We start from the raw sequence: 18,130 nt of genomic DNA, 5'->3' as shown, positions 1-18,130 counted from the left end.
TTAATGTTGGACTTGTGGGCTTGGGCAGCATTGGGTTGGGATGTTTTCATGATGCACACTTTCTTTACATAAAACTCTCTTATACATGAGTTGCTGTGGATTTGTTTCTCTAAAGTACCTAGACTAATACAGGCCCCAATAAAATGATTAGAAAAAAGAAAGATTTACAGTCTCAGAAGCCCTCGGGAACAGTCCTGCCTGGGGCTGGCTGTGGGTTGAGGTGGGCTGCCGTGAGTTAGAACCTGTGCCATCACAGCTGTGAATCTTTTCTTTTTCCTGCAGCATATCTTAAACATTGTTGCTCAATAGTAAACCACTGACATTTAGGATCAAATGTTATTTCTATTAAAAATTTTAATAGAGAGCATATTTTTAGATACTGCTTTAACTGTTATTACCACATACTGTATGTAGCACTTTACATTCACCTTTCTCCTAAAGATTAAAGAACTGAAAATGTTCACAGTCAGCTAAAATGTAGCCTTAATAACTCATAATATGCAAACGCTGAAACTTAAGGTTTTGCACAGCAGGTAAGGCTTCAAAGTCACAGCCTTGTTTAATTATAGTTTTTAAAACAAAAGCACATAGTTACTTGACAATCGTTAAAGAGCTTTTTCAGTAGGCTCCAAATACTTGATTTAAATTTGTGAAACAATCCTAATTATATAGACTGTGGAGGAAAACATGTACAACATTATTTGAACATCAGTCACGCACACTTTAACCATTATTTTATATAAGCTTCATTTTAGGTTTGGGATTTTTCTTTTAAGGTTTGATTACTTTTTAACCTTGCCACTTTGTGTCCGTCACAAAGTGCTCTCAATGATGGGAAATTTTACCTCTCAAATTTCTAGTGTGGCATTAAACTTTGTAAGATGTTCTCCTTTTCTTTGTCCTTCTGTTTATGTAAGCTTATTTGTAAAGTGGAAGTATGGTAATACGGAACTTGAAATCCAAAATCTTTTTTAGCAAGTACTGGTGCTAACATAGACCTCCGGTAGGGCAGAAATCTCATGTTTACCCATTGCCACATGTGTTCGCCTAGGGGTGTTGGTGTGTTTGCATGCTACAGTCATCCTAAATCCCTGTTTGACATGTTCATAAAGGGGCTGGCTTGGTAGGCCAGCGTGTCGTCTCTAGTGCTGAATCCGGTGAAAGGTGAGGAACTAACAGGGGAATCAGACTCCTGGTTCTCCTCCATCAGCCATATGCTGAGCGGCTCCTGTACATCTATCTGCGCTGAGTATGTACCACGGAACAGGCTTCACTAAGTTCCGGGTGCTTCTAAGCAGCTACTCTGGTCTTAGATAGCTTTGTTCTTTCCAGTGGATCAGGAGCTTCAGGTGGTTGCTGTTTAATAATGAATGTGGAAAAGCGCGGTAGACCGATTGCTCTTTCTGCAGTTGGAATCATTGCCAGTTTTGATGTGTTTGGCTTTCAATGATTGGGGGACCTTGGCTTGTGAGGTTAAGATGTAATCAAACAGCATGAGTTCAGAGTTAACTGATTTAGAATTTATAATCATTAAAAATGGCCTTGGTATCATTCAAGAAATGATTTAAAAATTAATAGTATAAATCAGAAGGGAAAAGCTACCTTATCTTTAAACACCCACTCCTCCTTTCTCAACTCTCTCATTATCCAATATTTTAAACCTGTTACCTGAGCATTCTGTGCATTTATTACGTGTGTCTGGCAGAAGTGAATGTGAGGCACGAGGCAGGACTACCAGTAGCTGTGACGGTTAAAGGTGTGTGTCAGCTTGGCTGGAACACGACCCTCCGTGGATTGGCAGTTATCTAATGATGTTTTCTTTCTCCATTTTGTGATCGAATAGGGTCGGTCTCGATTTGTGCATGATAGCAATTTTCACACAAAGGAAAAGGTTCTGGAAACATAGCCACGTTGACAAGTGAGAAGTGGGTGTGATCCAGATGATACATTGTCACGTCACACACATTTTAATATACATAGATGAATATATTTTAATACGCAACCAAGTCGGGTTGGGAGTCTCTGCTTTTACTACGATTAGCTTCTTGACATTATGCTCTCTGAGGCTCACGTCTTACTTCTATAACAATGAAAAAATTGTACCAGGATGCTTTTTAAAGTCTACCCTGATTCTCATGCTCTTTAGTGATCCTGAGTCCTCAAATGACTGAGCAGAGCAGCTACCCAAACCTACTTCATTAAACATTTGAGAAAATGTTAAATCTGTAGCCTTTAAAGATTATTCTATTATTTAAAATGTGACAATCAGAAGAACTTACCCCAGATTTACAAATGAATATCATCTAATTATTTTTTTATTGTATCAGGTCTCTGCAAAGGAATCTGACTTATGTACTAGGAAGGTATGAGACAAAAGTGATTTATTAAGATTAAAAAAAAAAAAGACTAGGCATTCACTCATTGGAATATATGAGAATTTTGCTTAGTCCATCAAGAGGCAAACTTACCTGTAAGGGATATTTGCTAAGCCAGTATTTTGGATAATCTTGAGTATCAGGCTGTTTTGAGTATCACCAAACCCCAAACCAAGCTCACTACCAGAGTCAGTGGTGACTTGGGGGGAGCGGTCCCTGTGGGTTTCTGAGATAGTCATTCCTTACAGGAGTAGAAGGCCCATCAGCTGACCTTGCAGTTGGCCACCCAATGTTTATTGAATATACGCTAAGAAATGTATCTACCACACACCGTGGCTTTAGAGTACGTCTTTATCCATATATTGGCCACCCAATGTTTATTGAATATACTCTAAGAAATATATCTACCACACACCATGGCTTTAGAGTACGTCTTTATCCAGATATCATAAGATTTGTGTGTCTTGTACAAGATTACATAGGTACTTAATTACTATGTTATAAAAATTGGTATTGTGATAACCGTTGAAATAGCTATAGATTAAACTGATTTCTATAAACTAGCAGCTGCTTTTGGTAGTTCAGTATGTCCATTCCAGGTGTACACTTACAGTTCCCTAAATTGCCAGGTTGTGGCAGATTGTAAAGTTTGCTGAATTGTTATTGAAGTTATGTTTTTCCCCCTACAGGTTAAAATTCTGTGTCACCAGTTGCTGGTCCAGGTGTGTGACCTTCTCAGGCTAAAGGATTGTCACCTCTTTGGACTCAGTGTCATACAAAGTAAGTGCCCAGCCCATCACTATAAGGATTGTAGCTAACGCTCTCTGATCAAATGGCATTTTATCGCTGTAACTGCCATCAAACATGCTGCTATCAAATTGTGGTTATCAAAAAAATGGCCATAAAAGGGTCATAATTTTTTGAACTTGGTATTCATTTTTAACCACAACTATTGTATATTTCTTAACAAAGTTTAGGATTCTAGACTAGATATTTAATATAGTTTGTACTTATTTGTTAGTGGTCTGGATTTAATGTATTTTCAACTAATCAAGCTTGATTTTATGCTTTTTGGTTTTGTCTGGTTCTGTTTCATTGGGCTCAGGGCGTAGCTGGAGCTAGGAAGAAAATATCCTAGGTATTTTTATAATTCAATTTGTGTTTTAATTTTTTTAATTAAAAATAAGTTTAAACATAGTAAAACTGACACTTTATCCAAGTTCTCCTTCACTTTATATAAAAGTTGTAACATAAATCTACAACATTAACTTGACCCTTTATTTTCTGTTTTTTCCCCTCACCAGTCAGGTAATGTGACTTGGAGACTTCATGTCAGTTTCCACTGTACACTGTAGAGCAGATGGTCAAGTTAAGGCTTCACTCCACACAACCTTTCCTTTCCCATAACTCTTTAGTCAGAGTGAAATTCCCAGTTCTCTGTAGCCATTCCTCGTGACTTTTCTTCCTTCAAATCAAATCACACAATTTTTAAATTTCTCTAATTAAATTTCATCTTCTAGATGCCAAAAAGCTTTTTATATTACCTCTGTCTGACTGGACAAGATGGCCCTATTTTGAAATATATTTAATCATATTTTATACTTGGATTTTAAATTCTCTTCTCTTGTTTGATTCAGATGTAAAGTCTTAGGGGGTGGGTCTTAGGGACTAGTCGCTGCCATTTAGCTCTGACCTGCTGGGAAGTGCGTAGAGAAGACCAGGGGATACACAGGGTCTTCTGTGTGGAAGGTACGAGCCATTTTCAGTTCCTTGCTAGGAGAAAGGCAGGGTCACTGGGAGCAGGGACACTTCAGGACCCTGTTGATCAGCCGATTGTTCCTGTTCCTTTTTTTTCCCCTGTGGTGGTAACAATGCTGAGCATCATACGTTTGTTTGTCCAGTGATTCTTTCAAAGAAGGGCTTAGCAGCAGTCAGATGCCCAAATCATTTTCCTTTTATTATTCTATATTCATAGTTAGTTCTTCTAATAACTCCTAGAGCCCTACTGTTGATTCTTGGTGTTCAACCAGTCAGTCCACGAAAACAAGATGACCACTTCTTTAGGTTTCAGAACTTTTCAAAGGTATTCTTTTTAAAAAGACGAATGATGAAAGAACATGGGAATCAGAATCAGATGACCTGGTTCTAATTCTGCTTCGACCATGAACTAGCTGCATGGCTCTGCACACATCACTAGACTCCTTTAAGCTTCAATTTTCTTTTTAAAAATAATTTTATTGGGTGAGGACCTAATGCCGGGGGCTTAAATGGAGAGGAAATGTTTTGAGAGTGATGAGGGCAATGAATGTACAAATGCGCTTTACACAATTGATGTGTGTATAGATTGTGATAAGAGTTTTATGAGCCCCTAATAAAATGATTAAAAAATCATTTTATTGTGGGCTCATATAGCTCTCGTCACAATCCATCCATCCATCCATCCATCCATCCATCCATCCATCCATCCATCCATCCATCCATTGTGTCAAGCACATTTGTACGTTTGTTGCCATCAACATCCTCAAAACATTTTCTCTCTACTTAAGCTCTTAGTATCAGCTGCTCATTTTTTCCCTCAACTTCAATTTTCTCACCTGTCAAATGGAAATGACTTCTCTACCTGCTTTGTTGAGAATTCTAAAAAGTATAAAGCTCTGGTCCCACTGTCAAGTGGTGAAGACAGTGGCAGTTTTAAAATATATGTGTGCTCATGTGGCAGTCTCCATCTATTCTCCATGCCATCTCTTCCCATGGGAACTCAAGCCACACTGTAAATTATATTCTTCAGGAAAGTTGTGTGGCTCTGGTTCAGTTCATGTTTAATTTGTGAGATGGGCTTTTAGTTGGTTTCATCTGACATATCAAATGAATTTGGGTAACATTCTCATTTTTTATCTATGAGTCCCCTTCCCTATCATTCAAATAGGTTGACAATACGTCACCTATAGACAATGAGCAACTTGTAACTTTTCCTGTTCTCTCAGTATTTTTCCATTAAACCCCAGGATTTAGTCAGAAGTTCACTATATCGTCAAACTGTTACTCTTGGAATAGTCAGAGGGCCACGTTTCCCTTCTAGAAAGAATATGTTTTTGTTTTATATAAAAAATCTGTTTTGCTTTTATTTAGGGTAAAGGTTTACAGAGAAAAGCATGAGTTTTATATCCAACAATTTGTAAGGTAGAGTTAGGGTCACGATCAGAATTGAAAATACTCCTAAAGGTCAGCAAACAGATTTATAGGATTTTCTCTCTTTTTGTCATTGGTATTTTTTGTTGTTGTTGTTGTCTTCTTTTGCTGCTTTGTTTTGCTCTATCTTGCTTTTGTGCATATTATTATTTCTGCAGGTCTATCTAGATAAGATAGGTGGGATAAACAATCTGGATGAGAAAACAATGGGACCGACACTTCTGGGAGCACTCTACCTTACACATTTGGCTAGACCAGAGCATGTACACTAGTACAGATAAGAGCTGGAAACACAGAGAATCCAGGACAGATAAACCCCTCAGGACAAATATCAAGAGCAGCCATACCAGGATCGTAAGGGGGAGGTGGGGGGAGAAAGTGGGAACTGAACACAATGATCTAGCTATAACCCCCTCCCAGGGGGATAGACAACAGAAAAGTGAGTGAAAGGAGTCATCGGACACTATAAGACATGAAAAAATAATAATAATGTATAAATTATCATGAGAAAGGGGGAGGCAGGGAAAAGGAAGTGGGTGTTAGCAAACCCAGGGACAAGGGAACAAGTGATTGAAATCGATGGCAAGGAGGGTGTAGGAGGCCTGGTAGGGCTTGATCAAGGGTAATGTAACCGAGAGGAATTACTGAAACCCAAATGAAGACTGAGCATGAGAGTGGGACAAGAGGAAAGTAAAAGGAAATAGAAGAAAGAACTAGGAGGCAAACGGCATTTATAGAGGTCTAAATAAAGGCATGTACATATGTAAATATATTTATATATGATGATGGGGAATAGATCTATGTGCATATATTTATAGGTTCAGTATTAAGGTAGCAGATGGACATTGGGCCTCTACTCAAGTACTCCTTCAATGCAAGAACACTTTGTTTTATTAACTTGGCATCCCATGATGTTCACCATCCCAACACAATCGCTGAAGACAAAGTGGGTACATAAGCAAATGTGGTGAAGAAAGCTGATGGTGCTTGGGTATCAAAAGATATAGCATCTGGGGTCTAAAAGGCTTGAAGACAAATAAGCAGCCATTTAGCTAAGAAGCAACCAAGTCCACATGGAAGAAGCACACCAGCCTGTGTGATCATGAGGTGTCGATGGGATCAGGTATCAGGCATTAAAGACCAAAAAATCATATCATTTGAGTGAGGGGGAGTGTGCAGTGGAGACCCAAAGCCCATCTGGAGGCAATTGGACATCCACTTACAGAAGGGTCGCGGGGAGGAGACGAGCCAGTCTGGGTGCAGTGTAGCACCGATGAAGCATACAACATTCCTTTAATTCTTTAATCCTTCCTCCCCCTCACAAGCTTTTAAGATCTCAGTTGCTACTCAACAAAATAGGATGGAAAACATGGTGCTTGTGAACTGTTATTGCAGCTGACCTTGATGTACTGAGTCCCCACCCCATTCCTTCCCTCAAGGTGTCAGGTTATGTTAAAGATATTTCCATCACTTTGGCCCGTGTATGCTCCCCTACATTCATTTATGTATTTTCAACAAAGGTAAAGACCCAGGTAAAAATGTCCTCTGTTAGACCTATCTGTATATCTCTCTCTATATATCTATAGGTATACACACACACACAGGTGTAGACCACGCTCCATACCATACTTGCTCAGTCTGTGGGTCTGTCTACTCGCAGTGCACCGCTCCTGCAGGATTGTGAGTAGAGCAGTGTTTGCCTCTGTTGTCTTTAACTCTTGCAAACCCCCAGTGCCTTCCCCTAGCCTCATGAGATGGATTTCAGAGGCAGGGCAAGTAATGGTTTTTCGTTTTGCCGGTCCAGATTTTCTTGTGCAGAACACAGAGAAGGAATAGTCTGAAAGACCTCCTGTTCCTCAGAAAGTATAGTTCTGCTTCTCACTTGGAAATAGTGATTTCTGGCAACTCAGATGATGTTTCTGCCCCATCTCATTATTTTCCACCTATGAAAGGTCTTCTATGAGCCAAACAAAAACATACCCCCCAAGAGTAATACCCCCCGCACCCCCAGGGTTGGAAGTTACAGTGACTTTAGAAACTGAGAGAAAGGAAGGAAACATTACATGTTTTAAATGCGAACTATTCTGAATTATGAAAATAAAGTAATATATATTTTTAGATCTCATTAATAGCTAGCACACGACCTTGCATCTTTTAATATCTGGTTGTAGAGTCACTCTTGAGTCAGAATCAAATCAATGGCCATGAGTTTGGTTTTGCTTTGCTTTTTAATATGAATTCCTGGTATAGTCACAAACCTTGATGCTTTTTCAGGAATTTGTTTCTCTTTCTATTCTTCGAAAAACATATTGTTTATGTTAGTGTCTCTCTCTTTTTTAAACATAGATAATGAACATGTTTATATGGAGTTGTCACAAAAACTTTATAAATATTGCCCAAAAGAATGGAAAAAAGAGGCCAGCAAGGTACGCCAATACGAAGTCACTTGGGTGAGATTGCCTTTATGAGTGAAATTATTTTGATTTTTTTAAAATGTGTATTTCAGCTATTATACATTAGAAAAAAATTTAATACTGTTATGCAGTGGAGAATAGGATAGGGAAATCAGTTCTAAAATGGCAAATTAATCAAGTGTCCATAGTTTATAGCAACTAGCAATGGATCTCAGATATCTGGTAAAATGACCTCAGATAATAACTTTTATAATCTGGGGCTCGTGCTTTGAAGGGAAACATTCAGGTAGAGAGACTGAGTGTTTGTGCCTCTCCTGTAGCCATGTCAAACCTGCTGGCTTAGCAGTTTCACTATATCATTGTACGTACACGTGTTGACACTTTATGATGTTATTGTACCTGATAGCTGTATTAAACTCCATTTACACCTAAGAGTAGTCACTGTCATTTGCAGTGTTTCCAGGACCATCCATGGTAAGTCAGGAAAGAAACCAGTGTCTAATTTTAGATCCTTGAATTTGTGCTTTGAGAATTCTTGGAATTAGCTGCAAGACTACTTCAAAGCTAACTACAAAGTAAGGAACATGGATGTCTGAGTAAACAAACAGCATGTTAGAATGTGGTATGTGGGATGCCAGAAGAAAAGGGAACATTTGTAATAAGGAGCAAATGGTCACCACAGGGGGGCAAGGCAGTGAGAGGAGCTGAATCACAGCTAGAAATGTCCACAGGCATTTATTTTTATCTTCCCGTATGTTGCCATTGGCACCACAGTGAGTGAGAATCAAGTAGAGTGATGGTGTCCATTTTGTGATATAACTCATGTGTTTATGTGGGCCTGACACCCATATGGGTTAACTACCGTATCTACTTCAAGCCCCACTCATTAGAAGTGGATAAATCCTCTCACTATTAAATGGTATCTCTCAAATAATGGTATTTTGGTTGATTTTGAAACCCAGTTGTAAAAAGCAAAAAATAGCTTCATTTTAAAATGTGTCTTTGTTTTAGGGTATTGACCAGTTTGGACCACCTATGATCATCCATTTCCGTGTGCAGTACTATGTAGAAAATGGCAGATTAATCAGGTATGAGGAGAGAAGAGAGTCTAAACCATTTCCCCCCTAACTCCCAATCGCACTTAGGAAATACGTTATGTATATTTATTGTTCGTCTTCTCTTGCTAGACTATGAATTCCATATGAGGAGGGACTTCTTTTTTACCTTTTAAATTAATCTTTGGGCACTCTGATGTATGCTCAGTCCCTGCCACAACAGGCACACCTGCAAACGTTTGTTGAATGAATGAGCAATGACCGAAGGATGACAGTCAACTCTCAATGGAAATGTTAACCATTTCACTGGCTCACACTTCGTGGCCTGAATTCCAAACAAATCAGCCTCCAGAAAGATACGTTTTTTTCAAGAAAGAACTAGCATTTTGATGAAGAGCAGAAAAATGGATTGAAGCCTTATATTTTCCAGTGAAGAATGGGCTGGAGATCAGAACTCTGTCCTCAAGAGTGCAAAGTACTTATAGAGCCTGCATTTCTTTCCACATCTGGCGTCTTGCTTCTCTTCTTGCTCTATGCTTCACAATAGCGTTAACGCTGAAATTAAGACCAAAAAAGCTGTCTTCTGAGAATCTAAGGGTAGTGTGATAGTGGCAGCTTACTGACTTCATGTTCTGGAGGTGAGTGCGCAAGTAATACCGTGCTCGTAGTACAGATCCAGAATCCACTATCTGAGAACTCTAGTCATTTGTATGAACCCTGGTGGCACAAGGGTTCGTGCTCCGCTGCGAACCAAAAGGCCCCCAGCCTCTCATGGGAAAAAAAACCCTGGCAGTCTTCTCCCGTCAGTATTAGAGCTTAGGAAAGCCTAAGGGGCAGTTCTTCTGTCCTAAAGGATGTCTGTGGGTCAGAATCGAACTGGTGACACACAGTAACAGCAACAGAATGGGAAACTTTTTAGCAGTGATTTATTGGTTGACTGAAAATAATAGTACAGTCATGCATCGCATAACGTCTGTTCAGACAGAGTCTGACTATATATGTGTACATAGTCCCATAAAGTTATAATAGCATTCGCAAATCCCCATCAGAGAATGGAATGTAGCAAATACAACCACTTCCCATACACAACACATGTCTCCTATGTCTCTTGTATACAAACACTTTCACTTCCAATGGAACAATACACATGGAACTTCTAATATCTTTGTCTTGTCATAATAAACACGTGCATATTGTACTTTCTCTCTAAAAAGTTTACTATTACTTCAACCCCTCATCAGCAACATCCAGCCTGATGCATCATGCACCGCTCGAGCGCTGTCACACAATCTCTCAGTTCAATTTTCTTGTGAAAATATTACTCTGATTATTTGAATCAAAGGCAGTAAAACCAGTGCTAGAGATTGCAGCAGCAAAAGGCAAAGTGTAAGTATCAGTTAGGAAATGAAACAAAGGTTATAAAACCACATGAAGGTGGAAAATTTGTGAATGCTTTTGCTCATGACTTAGGCAGATTCTACTCAGGACAATCCTCAGAAACTAGCACACACACAAAAACTCCAACCTGTGAAAAGTTTGACTCCACTGAAAGCCACAAGGCTAACGGAAACGAGAGAGGGACCCATCTCAGATATGGGAAGCTTGCTAATGGTATGGACTTGAAGGCCAAACTCAACAGCTAATCCCTCTCAGAACATTGGCAGTCACTACTGGTGCATGGAACGTAATCCAAGATGCTTGAAGAAAAGGACCACATGCCCTTGCCCAAGAAGATGCTTGAAGAACGGGATGAGAAGGTGTTCGCGCAATGCCCAAATCACTAACGCCCTAGTTCAGAGAACGTGTGGTGAATGTTAAGCAATGCCTGACTGTCAGGTGAACGGTGTTGTGCTTATTTATTTTTGAACTTTGAGAAACTGCATGTACAAGAGAGAAAGATGCACTTGGCAAGTGAGTTACATGTGAAAGATGAGCTCTTTATATCATCCCAGATTCATATAAAGAAATAAAAACCAATGGTAAAGAATTAGAGTTTTGAACATTGAAACTTTTCTGAAAATTTTCTCCCAACTTACCTGTTCAGTGTAAAGTGCACCAGAAAGAAGGGGAATGTATTATTTCGCCTCCTGGGGCTAATAAATGCCTCCTCCCTACTATACTTCTGCCCTTACTTCCTCGGGATGGACCAGTCCAGCCACTGTGTGGTCAGCAGCAAGACAAGAAGGGCGCTGAAAAGTCCTCAGTCCCAAGGGGGGAAACTACATAAATGTTTTATTTCAAGTCCTCCATGCTTACATGTGACCCTAGCTAAAGTCAGACCTTCTGCTTTTATGATCAACTAATGAACTGATCCTCGGGTAAACACCTAACCTAAAATAACAAGGTGATCAATGGTTCATTAAGATGCATCCAGCCATATGTGCACACACACGTGTGTCTTACATTTTCACTTTGATCGTAAAGGCATCCTATTTGCCTGTGATGCATTATGGAGCTTTGACCATGTGTTTCCTCAGTCAGAATTTCTTACTCCATGTATTTAATGGTGTCTATATATACCTGTTAGGCTGATCGCCGCAAGGTCACCAGTTTGAAGCCATTAATAGTGTATCGGAACTTCACGGGGGCAGTTCTAGCTACCCTGTTCTGTAGGGTCTCTATGAGTCAGTACTGGCTCAATGGCAGGGAGCTTGGTTTTGAGTTTTATATTTATTTCTGACTTCAAGACATTGTAGTGAGTGTACTATGAGTATTTCCATTTGTGGGACATATTATGATTGTCATGATATTTGCCTGTAAAAATATAATAATAATATCCCCTTAATAATAGTAACCAAAAATGATTTAAATAGGATTTTTCAGTTCATTCATCCTTAGAGAAATATAAAAGCAATGTTTGTTGTTAGGTAACTTTTCTTTCTAGGACATATAAACAGAAGCATTTTGAAAGGGACTTCGAAGGTTCAATGCTTCTAGCTGGAGAACAAACAAGGAAAGAATAACAAGACACTAAAGCTGGAACTGCCCCTCACATTTGTCCATTTTCGTATAACATATGACACATAGTTGCAGTAGAATAAGTTTTATACAAACAACAGATTCCTAGGCATCTATACTAATACTGATTCAGTGATAAACCATCTAGGAGTGGAATAATTTAAGACACTCACACCTTCTCTGAAGAATCAAATGTTAGAAACCGTAGGGAATTTATCTTTGCAGCCTGAGTAATGTGATTTAGAGTCTGACTCCCCAGTGACCTCAGGGACACAACAGTCAGGTCTTGGCTGCAACCTGTCCACTTCAGTGAGGAGAGAGAGCAAGGTGGGGACAGGAACAGAAGGGCTCCTGTCACGAGATGGGTAGCAGGATTTGGGTTCTGTTTACATGCCATTGGATTGTTCCATCAAAATGTGACTTCTGTTTTCTTTCATTTTCATAGTGACAGAGCAGCAAGATTCTATTATTACTGGCACCTGAGAAAACAAGTGCTTCATTCTCAGTGTGTGCTCCGGGAGGAGGCCTACTTCCTGCTGGCAGCCTTTGCCTTGCAGGCTGATCTTGGAAACTTCAAAAGAAATAAGCACTATGGAAAATACTTTGAGCCAGAGGCTTACTTCCCATCTTGGGTAGGCACTGTTTTCAAATTCTAAAGAGTGCTTTTTTAAAGCACATTTCTAGTACATTGTGCTGCCACTCAGGCTGCTTCAGGACCTGGGAGCCCAGATATTTTATGCACAGTAACCCTTTCATGATGCCCCAACCCAAATCTGACACTGTGAGAGTGCAGCATATGCGACGTGTGGATGCTCTCCTGCTTCTTACCTGCTTAAGCTAACGGGGCAGAGGATGTCTGTCTATCCTAAAGATGGTGATGGAGCATCTCGGAAGAACAACAGTGGTTATATGTGTGTGTATCTATCTATCTATTTATCTTCTATCTATCGAATCTTCTTTACTACCCAATTACAATGGGACTTCAAAATGTTCCATTATCTTTTGGTTTCAGTTTCCGTTGACTTCCTGAAACAATGTGTATGTCCATAGCCCCTTTCCCACCTGATTTCCTCTCTCACCACTTTACTGACGGCGATCTACCTAAGGAGATGAGATGGCTGTTTTGCCAAGTCTGAGGGGGCGGGGGAGCACATCATGCCTTTTCCTGATTGTCTCTGTCATTTGTAACCTACCTTAGGAGATATTATTCACAATCATGCTTTTAACAACTGCCTCCATGCTGGCAACTCCCAAATCTGCCTCCCTTGTAGCCACTTTATAATTGGCTGTCCATAAGCACCTCAAACTCGAGATGGCCCCAATTGAATCTATCTTCTTCCCACTTCAGCGTTCTGTGCTTGCAGCTCTCGGTTCCCAAGCTCAGGATGTGGCACGGTCATCCACTCTGTTGCCTAGAGACTGAGAGTCATACAAGAGGCCCCCTTGTCGCTTACTTTATGCCTCCCCTCTCCAGTCCCTTAACAGCATCCTCTGTTACACAACTTACAAAATAAAATTCTTCTGCACCTCCGCTGTTACTCTGGTTAATAGCAGGGCAAACTGTCCAGTTGTCCAGCCCTTCTCCTATAGGCTTAATACATCCCTGCATGCAGATAAGTCTGTGTTTGACAGCCTACTCCCAAATGAGCTCGTTGTTTCTTGCCCCAAAGAACGGGTGTATCACGTTAGCCTTTTCTACTTCTCAGCACTTCTCAGCAAGGTGATTTGCAGCACTTAGAGAAACCACGAAAAGGGTCAGGCTTCTACATATCAAGGTCCGTTGGACCAAAATGAGCCTATGTTCACACTGCCTAGGTAGCTGTCTTCAGTTGCTCACTGGATCTTGATGATTTAAAGCAGTTTCCCAATTAGTGCACCATGGCGTCTCTCGTGTCTCTATTGTTTCCAGTCTCCCCAGCCCATAGGATGGCCAAACCCATATATTTTGGCACCCTTAAAAAATAGTATTTTGCTATGTATTCTTGGCATGAAAAAGGTTGTCAAATCCTGACGCAGTTCATCCCCATATAAAGTCTAGGATTCTAGGAAGAAAACTTTGTAACAACATTGGTAATCAGCCAATAATTTATCATGTTTAATTATCTGTAAACTACCCAAACAGAAACAGTGTCAATATCTATGAAGATATTTTTAAATGGTCAACTCCTTTGTTTATTTTTAACTGTGATCATTTTAAGCTGTGCTCTTCTTGATCACTTTACATAACTCTTTCCATTTATTGCAATTTTTATAAAATCAGCCCAAGCTTTAACTAATCTAACACCTTTCTCTCAGCCTGCAGCTGCTGCGTGCTCCGTATTTTTTACTTCTAAGGGCCTAACCCACCGACCGATGAAACTTTAAGCCCCAGTGAATTTTGATGAGTATTGGAATGACATTGTTTTCCCTTACATACTCAAATAGAACAATTATAGTCAGCCGTTTATGCGAGAACCGAAAATGTTTCAGAGACTTCTTCCCGGTCGCATGCCTTTTTTGGATTAACCTTCAGCACCTCCCACTTTGTGGCTGTCATTTTAGAAGAATTTAAATAGGATTCAGGACCTGAAGATGTGCTGTCAGTCAAGGTGTTTCTTGACATCAGTAATTGTGCAAGCGTGCACAGTGACGTACACACAGTGATGGAAGCTTGGCTGACATGCCTCATGTTCTGTTTCCTTGGTGACTTTTAAGACTATAGGACGCATTACCACCACCACCACCCCCACTTTCTTGTGACTTTTCTTCTTAGCACACAGAAAAATTGACTTCATAGCTTACAAATATTAGCTGACTCAGTCTAGTAACCTAGCAGATGGTGAAAACAGACAAATAGTGGGGCTTTTCTGATGGAAATTAGCCAATTTACACGGCCAATTTTCGGGGCTCTTCCTTTCATCCTCAGGGGTGTGGGTGGGACGCACATCCCTCCAACAAATGCTGCATGGCACATCCCTTGTATTCCAACAGGTTGTTTCCAAGCGGGGGAAGGACTACATCCTGAAGCACATTCCAAACATGCACAAGGATCAGTTTGCACTGACCGCTTCCGAGGCCCATCTGAAATACATCAAAGAGGCTGTCCGCCTGGATGATGTGGCAGTGCACTACTACAGATTGTACAAGGTACAACACTGCAGCAGTCGGCAGCTCGTGGCGGGGTCGGGGGAGGGTCGGAGCCCTTTTCAGTTAGGTGAAGTTTTTATTAAAAACTGACTTCGGTTTCGAACGGGCATTTTAAAGAATGAGATCTGGACCACTGTTTGTTCTCATAGGTCAGACTTGGAAGGAAGCAAGAATGCTTTTCCTCTGCTCTAGAAGCGATGTGCTACTTTTTAATGGTGCTAACAAGGAGATAACAAATCTGCTACACACGTGCATGTGGTTTTCAGTGAGTCTGCATAGTTGTCGTGCCCTCAAAGCTGCCCTTCTGCTTTGGGAAGTAAAACCTGCGACTTGTTTCCTCCTGATTGTTTATCTTCTGCAAAGGGAAGCCGTACCCGCAGAGTATCCATAAATAATAAGAATGTGACCTTGACCACAGACCTTTACTGAACACTGTTTTTTGTTGGATACACTTTATCTTTTCTCTTTGGATCCCCACAAATTGCAATCTTCATATAATAGGCCAGGAAGGTGAACTACTTCATCAAAGATCATAAAACTAGTGACCTAGAGTCAGTATTTAAGCCTGACCTTGACAGCAGAGGCATCCACTCTGGAGTCTGCTACTCTCCTTTGCATCCTGTCCTTTCAGCCCATTTTTCCCTTCCCACATTGAAGATCACACATCCAATGACAGCGTGAGGCGGGCTCTGCAGAGACCGACTCTCCCCACTGCTTTCTGCTATCTTCCCTTCCCTTCCTCCTCCTCCTCCTCCCTCATTCAGCAAGTACTGCGTCATTGGGAAGAGCTCCCAAATTCCCATTTTAAGCACCCAAAAGTGTGTTCTTCGACCAAATGAGACATCCTGATGGGGATGGTCTGTTGGCCCCAAATGCCTGGATTGAATCCCAGCTTTGCCTCTTGCTGTGTGATTCGAGGCAAATTACTTAACCTCTCTGTGCTTCTGTTTACCTGTGGTTAAAACGGGGGCAATAACACACCTACCTTTTAGGCTTTTTGAAAAATAAAGGAGTTCAGTGATGAACATTGCTTACGACACTGTTGAGTATACGCACTTGCTGCAGTGACCATCATGCTTGCTGTCTCCACAATCCCCTTTCCTGTAAGGTTAACATGGCTCGACCAGTGGAGACTCGATGGTGCTTTGTATCTATTGTTAGGTAATCTTCCTGGCTGGTTCAGAACATTAAGTAGGCCTAAGGTATACATGGCTAATTCTCTGTCATTGTTGAAAGACACACTTGTGTTCCCTAAGATAGCTGGCTAAATTCCTAAAAGGACTAGGGTTTTGTTCTGTTTTGGTGATGGTGCTGTGGTTGTTGCCTGGAGAGATTCCATGTGTTACTCCATAGCAACACCTGAATCTGCCCTGTTTCTGTATGGCGAGAAAATGCAAAGAAATGCACATTGGACAATCAGTTTGTGTTTTAAAATGTGTTAGGAATGGCCATGCTATATTAGAATTATGTGGTTTTGAAATTAGAGCGCATGAGAAACCCTAGGTATCTTGTCTATTGTTGGGATCCTAGGTAAATCTAACCGTGACCCTGGGCCATCTCTCAGTGGGAGTGATGCCAAACACTTAACGAGGCTGGGGAGACTCAATGAGATAATGATTCTGAAATAACTAGGTGGAGTGCTTGGCACCTAAGTGAATGCTCAATAAATATTCATTGTTTTTGTGCCTTATTTACTATGAGTGCTTACTATCTTAAAGAGCCCACTTAAGAACCCTGCAGGTAAAGTATTTATACTCAACTTATCTTTTATATAAAAATTAATATTTTCAAATTTGCTTAAAGTATTGTACACTTCTCTCCTACCTGCTGAAAGAAAGATATTTAAGAAAACTCTAGCTGAATAAAAGGTAAATAAAAACGGTTAGCGCATGGGCAGAGTTGCCATTCTTTGCAGGAATCAGGCAGCACCCATTAAGATGGCTTCATTTAGAGGTAGATGGAGACGATAAGGTGCACAGAGGACAAGGAACATTCTAGGGGTGGGGGGGTGACAAAGTCTGTGCCCCTCTTCTATCGTACAAGTGCAACCAGCGTTGTTAGGAGCATAATCATATTTCAAGAAGCAGTCGATGAGCTCTGGGAAAGGAAATTGGCCTCAATTCATCTCACGATGGATTGGTTTCTCCTGTTAAACCCGTACTGTTTGCTTCTTTCTTGATGTAAAAATGGATTCCTTGAGGGGCCCAGCCCATGTGGTGAAAATAGACGATAACTTTTCTTTACCATGCCAGTCCTAGATACATTTTCTAAGCATATGTTTTCCTGCGTTCGTGGGGAAACTGATATTGTACACAATGAAAATCTCTGTAGAATTATTTTTTATTAAAAACGTCTCAAATAGGAAAAAAATTGATTGCCAAGTGATTTTATTTAACTTCTTCATGCCTACCCAGACAGGTATTACAGATGAGTACTCTTTCCTTCATACCCTAGTAGTTTATTTTTAGTGGATTATGACTTAGTTAGTAAAATGTCTAGTATACTGGGAAGTGATCATTGTAGATATTAAAAATAAGTATTTTCGTTTCTAAATTAACTGAGCATAAAGGTTTTTACAGCTTTGTCATCTGTCTCATGAGAGCGCTTTAAACGTTGAGTCACTTTCCTCTCATTTTGTCTTTGGAGGTGGAAGAGTTGGCCAGTTATAAATGTACAAAGTCTAGTGAATCTCAGAACACATCATCATATGTATTAAAATACACGTATCATGATGTAATGTAGGGCAAAACCATTAAACTTCTGAAATGTCAGGCTTTCAAAGTAGAATACTACTAATATTACTGGAATATGTGTTTGTGATTTTCTTAAATATTGGAGAAAAAACTCGCTCAGTCACCACTGCTACTGAGACAATGCCACAAGGTAGAGCTGCTCCTGTGGGTTTCCCGAGACGTAACTCTGAAGCCTCGTCTTCCTCCCGCGGAGCGGCTGGTAGTTTCGAACTGCTGTCCTTTTAACTGTTGGCAGCTCGATTCATAACCACCCTCTCACC

The 18,130-nt window shown here is 40.4% G+C and overlaps 1 protein-coding gene across 2 annotated transcripts in view; it reads left to right on the top strand.

The window, feature by feature from the left end:
- FRMD6 (FERM domain containing 6) overlaps nucleotides 1–18,130 on the top strand; it is a 78,988-nt gene that overhangs the window by 42,052 nt on the left and 18,806 nt on the right. The window contains exons 3-7 of one of the 2 annotated variants that reach the window (XM_004698585.2): nucleotides 3,065–3,155; nucleotides 7,911–7,990; nucleotides 8,990–9,066; nucleotides 12,437–12,623; nucleotides 14,962–15,117. In XM_004698585.2, coding sequence (XP_004698642.1) covers nucleotides 3,065–3,155; nucleotides 7,911–7,990; nucleotides 8,990–9,066; nucleotides 12,437–12,623; nucleotides 14,962–15,117 — 591 coding nt within the window. Of the gene's footprint in view, nucleotides 1–3,064; nucleotides 3,156–7,910; nucleotides 8,015–8,989; nucleotides 9,067–12,436; nucleotides 12,624–14,961; nucleotides 15,118–18,130 lie in introns of both variants that reach the window. The other variant, XM_004698584.2, reaches the window with a different exon arrangement.

Source organism: Echinops telfairi, unplaced genomic scaffold, assembly GCF_000313985.2.
Source record: "Echinops telfairi isolate 266 unplaced genomic scaffold, ASM31398v2 ScPeMD7_18;HRSCAF=68, whole genome shotgun sequence".
Lineage (NCBI taxonomy): Eukaryota > Metazoa > Chordata > Mammalia > Afrosoricida > Tenrecidae > Echinops > Echinops telfairi.
This window is presented reverse-complemented; position numbering and strand designations above follow the sequence as displayed.